Here is a 13024-nt window from a genome sequence, read left to right on the forward strand (position 1 = left end):
TCCAGTCATCTGGAAAGTGAACTGAACTGGCCCCCCAAAGATCATCACTGCCAGTTGAGAGGCACTGCAGTGGGGACTGTTCATTCCTCATTCATTTACACACAGGAGCTGAAAAACACAGCCACATGGTGGTTGTAACTGAGAGATGCAACTAGAGACCAGCAGCTGTGGGAAATGGTGGTCTTGGAGCAGTTTGTGGATGGACTGTCAATAGAAACAGCAGACTGGGTGAAGAGGATAAGTCACTAGGAAGCTTGAAGGCAGCGGTCACAGATGAATCCATGCGGGGGACCACGCAGCAGCAGGCTGTGGGCAGAAGGCTACATATCCGATTCCAGCACCATGGAGGAAATCCCTTCCGTCTCAAGCACAACACAGCACCTCTCTGCCAGGTCACATTAATCTCATACAGCATCATGGTGAGACTTCCCTGGGAATGATGGTTCAGTCACTACTCTGTAGGTTGTCAGAACAGAGATGAAAAGTAGTTCTAAAAGAATTGAAAGACATGCTGGAGATGGAGGGGAGAACCAGATTCTCGATGGACTAAGGTGATATCTAATCCCATGCCCTGGCTGAGTGAGCTCCTGGACTGGTTAGGCACTTGGAATTTAACACTACTGGCAGATTCCCTTATCTCCAGAGACCAAGCGAATAATGCCTTCTCCACTGTGCACCAATTTGTCATACTCGCTTTTGTTTGCTTGTTTGGTGCTCCAGCCATCTTCCAATGCCTTCTGGTTGGGTGCCTCCCATGTTGGATATGTTGCCTCCTACCTGGATGACATGATCATACACTGCAACACCTGGGTTGAGCATATGCAGCAGGTAGCTGCAGTGCTGGAGTCCTTGTTGCAGTTTGGAGTCACTACCAACCCAAAGAAGTGTGCAGAGAGAGGTGTAGTATCTGGATTACCACTTTTGCAGCAGGCAAGTGCACATTACAACCTGCCCACAGATGAAGATCAAAGAGAGGTACATCAGTTTTTGGGGTTAGCTGTTTACTATGGGGAGGTTTATCCCAAACTTCGCAGGCCCCTCTGACCCACCCAGAAAGGTGTCTCACATCTGGTCCAATGGGCGGACTGGTTCCAGATGGCATTTGAGAGGGTGAAACACCCCAACCTTCTTTCTCCCTGTTATCTTGCAGACCAGTGCTTCAAACTAAGGCCTAGTGGGCATTTATGTCTCATTGGGTGTGTGGGGTCGACTGCCCACTGCTCCATATTCAGTCTATTGATTTATCTGTTTACATCAGCAGGAAAATGTCAGAATGTGAACCCACTATAGCAGGGTACAAAATAAATGCTTGTGAGTCTGGTGCACTGTTGATTGTAAATGTGCTACAGTGTAGTAAATAGTGGTGGTGGTGGTGGTGGTGGTGGTGGGGGGGGGGGGTAAGTTAAGTGGGTTAAGTCAGGTGGTGGGGTATGAGGCTCGGCTGCAAGAGGGAGAGGTGGAGCAGGATGGGGAGAGTGGCACATCTGGTGTGCATTTGATAATCATTCTCTCTCTCCATACTGTAGGCATGGGGCTGGAGGATGAACAGAGTGAAGCACAGAAGCAGTAAAGCTTCAGAGCTGGGCTGTTTGGAGGAGTAAACATTGTTCCTGTGTGCTGGAGCCGTTTGTGTAGTTAAAATCTCCCCTCTCTGTGGTTACTGGGAGAATTTGCTACAGCCTCCTATAGTTTTCTGTTGGACTGTTAACAATATGACTTAACAATGAGTAAATACAGTGGCTGTCCACAGTCAGATCAGGTTTATTATTTGAGTGAAGTGTTGTTTTAAAGACACTTTTAAAGACAATAATGCTTCTATATATGTAGCAACCCCACTTGCAGCATGTCACCGCAATAGATATCGTCTCATAAAACAACTCACAAGCACCCTGCGACAATTATTTTTGTCATTTGTTTCTATACAAATAAAAGTAAACTCAAAATTTACATGAAATATCTAATTAAATATGGTGAAGGGGGTTTTAATGATTAGTCTACCTTGTCATGGAAAGATTTTTAATTACATGACTTTGCTGAAAAACAGAAGGGTCTTACACTGGGTATATTGTCGTTGGTGCAGACTCCCTCTGCAAGCAGTCGGTCTCTGATCTCCCAGGCAAAAATGGATGGACACTCTCTCTTGTACTGAGCAATTCTTCCCACCACCTCTGGAGTGGCCACTCTGGGTTTACTCCCACCTATGGCCCGTGGACGGATTGAACCTGTCTCATAATACCGGCCTAAGATCTTACTCACACAGCCATTAGACACCTGGGCAACATAATAACACACATCTTTGTTAGACAATCTTTGGAACAATTATATATTGCCAGTAAAAAAAGAAAAGAAAAGAAAAGAAAAAAATACTTCTCTATTTTTTATTTGTTCACAATGTCTAGCAAGAATTTGCATTTTTCTGTATGACATGTGATGGATATTTTTGTGGTGTTGTAACCACCTTGCAATACCTGCAGTATTCTGGATATGTCACATGGTCGAGCACCGCTGTGTGCCAGCTCCACTATCTTCTGCCTGGTAGAGTCAGGTAAAGGTCTCCCATTCACAAACACACCTCCCAGCTGGTTTACTCCACTGTGGCCTACACAGATATACCCACATACCCACCATACCCACATGCACGTGCACACACACACACACACACACACACACACACACACACACACACACACACACACACACACACACACACACACACACACACAAAGGTTTTCAGCAACTTATTTACTGTATTATTTACTCTTATTTTACTCTATAACAGCAGAGGCCCAAAGTAATAAAAAAAAGCAGCACTAATGAAACAAGTGGATGAAAAGGGCAGGAAAACCAACCCGAAACATGAGAACATAAATAGAAAGATTTCCTCCGACACTGTGTTTTTTGCGGTATCCTTATATATTTTAGTTATTGCATGTACAGCATATAGTAATGTCTAGCATTTCCAAATGTTATCTGTCTTTTTTCTGTCATCAGTTAAATAAACAACTATGTTCTGATGTTCTTCCATGCGTTAAACATGTTTCGTTTTAGCCTTCTTTGACCCAGGCCTTTTGTTGCTGCACTTCTTCTTTAAAATGATTGAAAGCTCTTTTTTCAGTCAAGTTATAATAAAATAGAATAGCCCTTTATTGTCATTGTACATGTACAATGAAATTATGTTTTTTTTTGTTTTGTTTTTGTTTTTTGTTTTTTTCATAATGTTTCCATGTATTCGAATGTTTGGGATCATTGATGTGACATTAAATTCACCACCTTTTCAAATTCCTCCAGACTGGGGGCCACATTTTCATTCAATATTGGGTTAAACAAAATTGAAATTATAGTGCATAATTTTGCATTAGATACAAGAAAGCTGTGGTGGTCACAGGTTTGTCATTACACTTTTCATCCAGTTACAGTTACCTGGAAATTGTATGCTTAATTACTTTTGTTTTAGTGAACAAAGGAGTACTTTATTTGTACACAGATAATAACTACAGCATTTGCTAAAGTACTGAAGTTTCCTTCAGGATTACCACGATGAAACAAGCATACACACATAAAGACTCACAGGTGAAAACAACACACATCTGCTGTTGCACTTTTTGAGTATTACTCTGTATCTATTTCTGATGTGCTCACATTCATTGATCTATAGCAATAGCTGTATGTGATCATCCTTATTATTCCTGAACTGCAGCAGCTTAGGTTGGAGTCCAACCTCCAGTCTCCTTTGTAAAGTAAGTTTGAATGAAGCAGAAAACACTTTTAACATGTTGCAGGTCTGAAATGTTTCAGCGGCGGGAGCTGACACATGCTGTGCCGTGACACTCTTGGGGTTAAGTAGAGATTTATGCTGATTCAATTGTCTATTGTGTATTAATGGCTGTGAGGGGGGAAGCATATTGCAGATTTTTTTTAAATCCTCATGGATTAATAAATCAGACAACCATCCAATACACAAAGACACACACACAAACAAAGATAAAGCAAGGTTGTTGTTTTTTTGCAGAAGTCATTTAGATGCACAAACATATACTCTGTTAGAGTTTTGTTTCTTTATTACTAATGTCATCCCTCTATCTATCCGTCCATCCAGCCAGCAGCATATAGCAGCGGTAGGGACATGTAGGCCTGCAGGGTGGAGATGGGTGAGGGGGATCCCACCTTCCTCACCTGCCAAATCACACCCAGTGTATAAAAGAAAGAAAAAAAATTACCTCAGCTATTCTCTATGTGAGAAGTCAGACATCCTGTTTCTATATATTTCATATATACCAATGAAAAGTAATGATGGGTGGCTGCAGTAGCTGTTGCAGTAACCTGCAACCAGCAAATGCTACTCTGGTCTCTGCATGTCTCTGCATTTGTCTTTAAATAATGATTAATAAAATAATCAGCTGTGCAATTCAAAAAGCTGTCTGTTCATTTAGTTGCATGCAGACAACAGAGAAGACCCCAGTCTTCTCCTCTATTGCAGGAGAGCTTCTCAGCTAGAAAAACAAGTGGATCAAGTGGATCACAAAAGGTTTGTGCTCCACAAAACCTCGCACTGTCAAAGCTTTGGCTTTGAACAGCTCTTCTGCTTAATTAAATTATAGAAAGAGTCACGGCCTCCACAGAGGTTACTGCTGACTTTAGGTGTGAGACTGCATTATTTCTAATTGTCCTTCATGCTGCCTCACATCATGTTCACTTTGTGTTTTGGGGTTGATAGTTTCACTGAAAAATGTTAATCACAGTCCCACTTCCCCAGGGAAACACTCAGGCCTTCCTCTCTTGACACACAATTAATAGACAGACATATGGAGTCAATTTGGACCTCTCTCTCTCTCTCTCTCACACACACACACACACACACACACACACACACAAAACAAGAGCAGGTGGGCTCTTGGGGAGAGATCAGCAGCTTTCACATTAAATCAGCTCTTTCACACTGAACCTGACTTCAATTAACTTTCACTTTAACAGTGTAGTGCTTTCATTGACAAAGATCTTCAAATAAAACAAGAATATGGTTCATTCAAACCTTCCGTTGTTCAGTGTCTACACAGCACAGCTGTTTCCCATCAAACATTCTAGTAACAGGAAAAATATTGTTTGTTGTTGCCTTTAAACATAAATGTTTGATGTTGTAACAGCAGCGCGGTTAAGATTTAGTTTCTCTTACAAAAGAAACGGCTTGATAAAGCTGTGTAATGCATCTATTTTTTCCTACTTATCCAGTTATGGCTCACAGGTGCTTATCCTAGCTGTCTTATGGCTAGAGTTCAAACACACGCTGGACTGTCACAGGGCTGACAGACACAACAAATGACACTCACAGTTTAGAATAAGCAGATAACCCATACATATTTTTATACTGCCCAGAGAAAAGCCATGCAAGTGCCAGTAAAACCTAACACAAAGGCCCCAGCCTAGGCTTGAACTAAGGAGCTTCCTAAAGTCAATGTTTGAGGCAACAGCACTAATCACCACACCACTAAACTGCTAGTTTGTATTATTGTGTACTTTGCTAAGATCACTCAAGGCTCATCTACGTAGTTACACTTTCCAGCGATGGTAACTGTGACAAAGCTAGCTAGGTTTTAGCTTCTCATGACCAGTGTTTTGGAAAATCGATTATCTAAAACCTCCAAACCACACAGCAACAGCGGTAGAGCAGGTCTGCCAATAGGAAGGTCAGTGTTACAGTTCCAGATGAGTGGCAGGGTACTGAAGTGTGTGCATGATAGATAAAAAACACTTAAAGGTATCGAATAAAGTACCGTGCAAATGGGTGGATGTGGCTTGCAGTAGAAAGCACTTTGAGTGCTCAGAGGAGAAAAGTATTGTAAGTTCCAGTCCATTTTCAGGGTTGCTGCATTATAATCTGTTCTGTTTTGGACTACTTATTTCTGGCTACTGAGAAGCAGCACACTTCTTAGACCTCCTTCTAGGCAGAGGAAGAAGAGATACTCCAGGGGAACATACTGAGCTGCTTTCAAGGTTTGGCCTCTTCTCACTTGTACTTGCTCTTAGTTTTATATTGGGCCAAACGCAAACTGTCTCCTGAAGTGTGCACATTTGCACCTTTTACCACAGAGAACAAGTGGGAGAAACAGAGATTTTTTTATAGTGCAGCAATATATCTATGGACCGCCTATACAGTTAGAGGTGATATATGAAAAGTGCCAAACAAATGCAAACTGTTAACATTTATAGACAAACCAGAAGACAACATTCATATGACATCAAGACAATGTAAGGTGTGAAGGGAGGGGATGCAGGTCAGACTACGCAAAGCTGATGCAAAGAATGAGGCTGTCTCAGCCATGTCTCAGTCCAGCATCTCGAGTGAAAGGCTGGAGGAATGACAAGCCAATGAGCCACAAAAGGGCAAATGTTACAGTAAAAATTCTATTCAGTTGACATAAGTTCAAATATTGAACATTTCATTCCTTGATGATTTGGTAACACCTGTAATTGTGGTAACAGCAACTTATTTAAACTTATTTTAAGTTGTTCTAATAACACATCCAACATAATTCTGTAGAGGAGCAAAACTGTCAGTTGTCATCTTCATAAAGAAACTGACTTATAACTGGCCTCTTCCCGTGCACATAACATGAATCTTGTAACAGCAACAGCATGATTCTGCAGCTTATTACCTGAATCCCACATCTTATGGCTGTTTTTTTTTTCATTCCTTTATTACTTATACACTATTAAACAAATATTCATTATCAGAGTTCATAAGTGCTATGGCTGTTGTTAAGTGTGCTGCACGTAAAAGTCTTTTAATGCTTTGTTTTTCTTAGTGAAACAAACGATGAAAGGTTAAGTTTCACCGAAAGGATATGTTGCCCTGTAACTGAAATTAGCATTCGAATTAATAACACAGTGAATAACGAATGTACGTAGTTAGCTTTCCTGAGCTAGAAGCTCAGATTCACACTCTTGCCCAAATATCATCATCATGTTCAATTTTAAAATCCAGAATTTGTCTGAGACTTCAGAAACACACGACTGATCCCACAATTAATAAGTGAACAATTCATTTTTATATGCAGTTTTATACAGCAATCTTTGCAATTACCACTGTATAGTGATAATCTTTGTTCTCAATTGTGATTTTTTTGTCTTTCACTTGTTTCCTATTTAGTTTCAAGTTTAAAGAATTCTGTTTAGAAGTAACTCTTAGACCTAATAAATCAAAGTCATCTTCTGTTTGAATTTTTTATTTTTAATGAGTTGTCGGGTTCAGACGTGTGTTCATAGGTCATACTGCACACTGAATTATGTTGACTACTGTATGCTAATCAGTCATCAATAAATCTTAAGGCATTAATGATCTAAGCAAATAAATATTAGTCATTTTAAGGATCTAATAATAAAAGCAACCATTCAGACATTTAGTAATAATATTCTGTTTTTAAATGTTTTTAATTTCTGTCATTTGCTTTTATCTGACTGTTTTTAATCTTACCGTCGTCCATTCATGACCTTCCAAACCTGTCATTAAATATTTCTTTTTTGATCACTTGGAAAATAAAGTTAAAGAAAAGTAAGCTTAAAAAATAAAATAGAAGAAAAAACTTAATTAGATGATGAACTAAGAGTAGCTGAAACCACATTTGCGCAGCAGGTCTGGTAGATAATCTCTTCACTACATCACGTATACAGACTTTCAAATATTAAGCTATTTTATTTTGAAAATGTTTTCCTTTATATTTGGTGTGTGTGGGAATGTGCATTTCATGAGGCAGCTTTGCTATTTACATGTCCGGCACGCGTGCCGATGACATTATGAATTATTTGGAGTCAGATTTCTGACCACTTAGTGAATGTGAGGCTAACATTCATTCAGATCTGACTCTGTTTCTGTCTGCTCTTTCACGATGGACAGATATAGTCGTTTTTAAAGTTTTCTGCCAGAAAAAGCTGATTACAAGAAAAACAATAAGCTGAAAGTCACTATAAGGACTCATAAAGCTGTTCCACATCAACGATCAACTTTTTTTCATATTGTTGCCAGGTACACTGATGCTATAGAAAAACCACAAAGCAATAAACCAGAATTGTCATTTAATGTGATCAAACTGTTTTACAACATAAGTTATTATTACAACATAAGTTATTATTACAACATAAGCATTTCCAGTGTGACAGAATTACAGTCAGTGACTTAAACATTTTAAATGATTGTAGAGGTTAGAGATTTCTACATGTATGTATAGTGCTATAACCCTTGATAACACCAGACCTGATTTTTTTTTTTTTTTTGATAAAGTAACATTAAAAATGAATAAGAACAACATATACTTTTGAGAAGAAACTTACTGTTTTGCATCATGGAGGCCACACCACTCTCCCAGCTTGTTTGACTTCTGTAATCTGCACAAACAGAGAAGATGTGAGAAACAGCGTACTACACATGCCTCTACCTGGATAGTGAATTGCAAGAAAGAATAACCTGAATCTCTAAAGGTCAGATTTGCATCATTAACTTTATGCAACAATATAGAAGATTACTGACTATGTTGTTTTTAAGATCTTTATAGGGGTGAAGATTAGATAAAACTGAAAAAAAGACCTTGTCTGGATGGTGGACTAGCTATCCTATGGTTGGTAGTAATGCACATATGAGCGCTCAAACTCAAGATTTATGGAATGACATGATTTAAAATGTAAAAAGAATCCTTCTCTATACTTCTTTTTTTAATTACCTGACTGACCATTTATTATATTTTCTTGCATACATGTTTTAAAACTAGTAAGAAAAACTATATGGCTCCAAAGAAATAGGTCTAGTCATGTAGAAAGTAGGAGTGAGAAGTAGTTGTACCACAGACAAGGATCAAGCAAAAACACCCAATAATATCTTTTTCTCAAGTTTCTTTTTTTGTTTTTAAGAAAATATCTCCAGCAATACTATAAATTTACAGGACGAAAATATTTCTTTTGGGGGAAAATGTGACTATTTAATTAAATACAGAAAATAGCCTAGCTAGCCAAATAGCCTAACCACTGAGCTGTCTAAGTGACAAACTATTTTTTCAGCTTTGTTTCATATTTTATTCTTCATTATTGGAATTACATGTGGATCATAATAAAATAATAGTCTAAATATATAAATAATAATCTAAAAATAAATTATAGAAAAATGTCAATTCAGACTTGTGTTACAACTAAATGAGATCATAGTATTCTGTCACAAGATACAAAGTTTTGCACAAAAATCCTTTATTTTGTGCCGTTTCAACATAATTTCGAGTAATTTCGTCCTGCTGAAATATATATAGATATGAATTTTTTCATCTTTAGTAGAGAGCCCCTCATCAATCATTCAATAAATAAGTCACCATTATGAAAGCATGATTAGGCAGAGCAATAGGAGCAGTTTTTTGTGATTCACGTGTAGAGAAACACATGACACCCCTGTTCTCAAAATCACAGCCCTATTAGGTTAAGTTGAGAAAAACCTAACCAAGAAAGGCTTCAAAGCAGCTTTCTCTTAAGCGCTTGTCATTAACAACCTGCATAATGAACATTAAGCAGCTCCACACAAGAACAAACGCATACACATGCCGACTGTGGCACCTTGTTCCCGCTATAACTCGGGCTTTTCTCCCAGTGAAAGAAGACAAAGAGCCGGAGGAGCGGAGCGGCGGCTCAGCTCGGTAAATACCCGCCGGGCTTTGTGTGTCCGCGGGGTTTTAGTGTCGTCGCCTCGTTAGCTGCGGCTCGTTAAAAAACTCGCGACACAAAAACGCAGCGGGGAGCCCAATTTGACCAGTACAACTGACATAAAAGAGTTCTGTTGGACGCAGTGATGACAATATAAAAGTTTCATTCAGCTGCATTCACTGCGTGGATATGAGAGACAGACGGGGAGAGGGAGACAGAGAAGCATTTCAATTTGAAAATTTGAAATCAGGAGTGTGTGTGTGTGTGTGTGTGTGTGTGTGTGTGTGTGTGTGTGTGTGTGTGTGTGTGTGTGTGTGTGTGTGTGTGTATTTTATTATATATACAGCGTTTCCATATAGCTCTTGACCGGTACGACTTAAAGCTTTAGGCCACATCAGTTACAAGAGACCACAGAAATAACTTTTTACTGGAATCTGTTCCCACTTCATTTAGCAAAGTATCAAGAGGCTGGACTTTTTGGTAGCTCATAATTAAGCAGTGTGTTCACGATCAAGGTCTTTTAGGTCACCGGGGAACACATACACTGTCATACTGTGGATCTATACTTTGTACTTTGTACATCTGAATATAATTTGGTATTTAGTGCTGGTAGTTTGGTTGTTATTTGGTTAGTTTTGTATTATTGTAGGGTCTTTGAGGCAACTGTTGTTGTGATTTGGAGCTATATAAATTGAATTGAATTGAATTGGGTAGATGAGTAGCCTGTGTGTTACACATATATATAACTAACTGACGGTATTCGGTTAGCTTCTAATTGAAAATATTAACGTGGAACATGAAATGTAAAAAGAACGCCTTCTATTCTAGTTTTTCATCATAAAGACGGAGGCATTTTCTCGCTTCCGTCAAATGAACAAAGTATCAGATGTGACTCAGGTGCACAGAGCAGACACGTGTCTTAATCCTCCTGTCCCCAGTACAACATATGGCAGCAGCCCCACTTCGCTCTCATTCTTTAGACACACACACAAAAATAATATGTTCTGAATTCGCACGCTGGATGAATTTATTCCGGCCTGATTAATCATGCGTTTAATTGGCTTCAATTTGATTAAGATGTTCATTAACGACTGACTTAATTAGATCATCAATTAAGAAAATATTTATCGTAAACTGCCTGTGGATTTCAAAATCATCTCAGTCAAAACAGCATGAGAGTACAATGACAGCAAACGGTAGACTTTGAAATAATTTCTGAGGTGACGTATTTTTAAATGTGCTCCGTTTTCCAAACAGGGATTTTGAGTCGAGGCCTAAAAAGAAAAAAAAACATTCAAATAAAAAGCAAAGGTCTTCTCCCACAGTGTGATCGTGGATAGGTTTAAATAAACTGACGAGAGTAACTTTAATGGTTAGTGTCCACATTCTGTCGTTTTAGGGTTTGGGGGATTTTATTTGTTTGTTTTTCGTTTGTTTGTTTAAAAATGCTAATGGAAGGATACCTCCTGCATATTTTAGATGCCGTCTTTACAGACAACAAGTGGCTACAAATGGTGATGAAGTTCGTGTGTTTTATTTTGACCCTTCAGTACTGTTTAAATACAATCGTTTTAGCAAGATGGCAATTATTACCATTATCACTATGATCGCGATGATGATATGATTGTTATAATATAATGAAACATCGCCAGTCTAGTGTCAAACAACGCCCAGGCTCGGTAGAAACGCGGGGAGTGCGTAAAAGTGTTAGAAAGCGGTGTTCACCACTGTTCATTTGTCCTTATAAGTCTGATATTTAATAACTGTTCAATAGAGGATGCGCAACAATCTCTGGGTGGTAGAAATTGTATGGTAAATATATTCCTATATGTAACCCATTTGTTATGGGTTTAAACAGAATATCCAGCATACCCATAATATCCGACAACTTTGTTGCTGGATTGTTTAATTCCAATCGCAATGAAGGAAAAGGCGGGATTAAGTTTATTAGTTAAATTAGAGTTTAAGGCTCCTGCTTTTTTTTAAAAACACTCTCGTTACTTTCTGCGGTAAAGTTCGGGGAAACCTTGTCCTGCGTGAAGGCAGCAGCGGCTCAGTCCACAGCGGCCGGGATCACCTGTCGCTCACCGCACCGCACAACTATGAAAAGAAGGAGGTTTTTTTGTTTGTTTTCTCTTTTCTTCCTGACCCGGCTGTTTTAGTCTGAAAGAACATAACCCTGAACAAAGCACAGCAATCCGGCCCTGTGCAGAGGCCATTGGCCCGCGATCACACACACATCAATGTCTTTGGAGTTTAAACCTAAAACCAATCAATGAATAAAAATCTTAAAAATTTAAATCAATTAAATCGCACACTTAAAACAACACTTCTCTCTGTCTATAATGACGTTTTTTACAGTAAAAGAGGGGAAGGGCTTGTTTGGAAAAGTTGGTCACCGTTACATGTTCCGTCTTTCTTCTCTTTTTCTCGTTCTTCTGTTTTTTGGTAATTTAATTATTTTTAATTAAAAGGGGGACCGAGTACAATTAGAAGATAAATGTTGCCATTTCACGCATTGTACCAGTTAGCGTAACGCTTCTGATAATTTTCTCTTTCTTCCAACAACAACAATAGCAAAGAAACAAACCTAACGAGCTAAAATGCTTTTACATCAGCACTTGGTTCTCACCCTTCAACCTTATCCGTTATAGCGCGATAACTTTTCAACTCCATCCTTGACTAAGAGAGAGAGAGAGTGAGCAAGCTTACCTTTCTGTGGCATGTTGCAGAATCAAAGTTTTGGTTTGTTTAGTTTTCCAACAACCTCTTTCTTCTATTCTTTCCTTCACTTAGTTTCTTCTTGACTGAAGAGACAAGTGCACAGAGATAGAGACACAGAGCTGGTCCTCTGAGAAGGAGGAGAGAGAGAGGAGGACAAGTGGGAGGGCTGTGCCAGTGAGAGAGAAAATGGGGACCAAGAGTGGAAAAGATGGGGAGGAGGGTTTGAACGGTATGGGCTAAGTTTGCATGTGTTACTCTGATTTATTGGGTAAAATTGGCAAACATTTAAAGAGATAGTGCTTTAAATTGTTACAACTGCATGCACATGCTTTGGACAGGCGGGTTTTGACCTGGATTGCTTCAGTGGTTCGTGCAGCGGATTTGAAAAGGTAAAAAAAGCTTGGACTGTTAAACATGATTAAACCTGTTGTCACTGCCTCCCCGAGTTTCGTGTGCCTTTTGTGTTTCTTTAGGTCTCTTCACTAAAAAGTCATGAGGGGTGACGAATTTGGCAATATGAACTACATATGTTCTGTGTTACTAATTTCTATTTCTCATCTAAGCATGTCTTAGTTTTGTACTTTACTATTTGGCCTTGAAGCACTTTTAGTCATTTAATCATGTTGAAATG

The 13024-nt window shown here is 39.0% G+C and overlaps 1 protein-coding gene across 2 annotated transcripts in view; it reads right to left on the reverse strand.

Annotated features, from left to right (window-relative positions):
• The window catches only part of LOC113026255 (paired box protein Pax-6-like), a 30232-nt gene extending 17690 nt beyond the window's left edge, over positions 1-12542 (reverse strand). For both annotated transcript variants that reach the window (XR_013910536.1, XM_026174811.2), the window contains exons 1-4: positions 12382-12542; positions 8323-8376; positions 2469-2599; positions 2056-2271 (exon numbers count right to left, since the gene is read on the reverse strand). Coding sequence is in view for 1 of the 2 variants with exons in the window: in XM_026174811.2 (XP_026030596.1) it covers positions 2056-2271; positions 2469-2599; positions 8323-8376; positions 12382-12394 (414 nt within the window). In the remaining variant the exon portion in view is untranslated. The remainder of the gene's footprint in view (positions 1-2055; positions 2272-2468; positions 2600-8322; positions 8377-12381) is intronic.
• Positions 12543-13024: the final 482 nt, after the last annotated feature.

The sequence above is a fragment of the Astatotilapia calliptera genome, chromosome 7, assembly GCF_964374335.1.
Source record: "Astatotilapia calliptera chromosome 7, fAstCal68.1, whole genome shotgun sequence".
NCBI classification, from domain to species: domain Eukaryota; kingdom Metazoa; phylum Chordata; class Actinopteri; order Cichliformes; family Cichlidae; genus Astatotilapia; species Astatotilapia calliptera.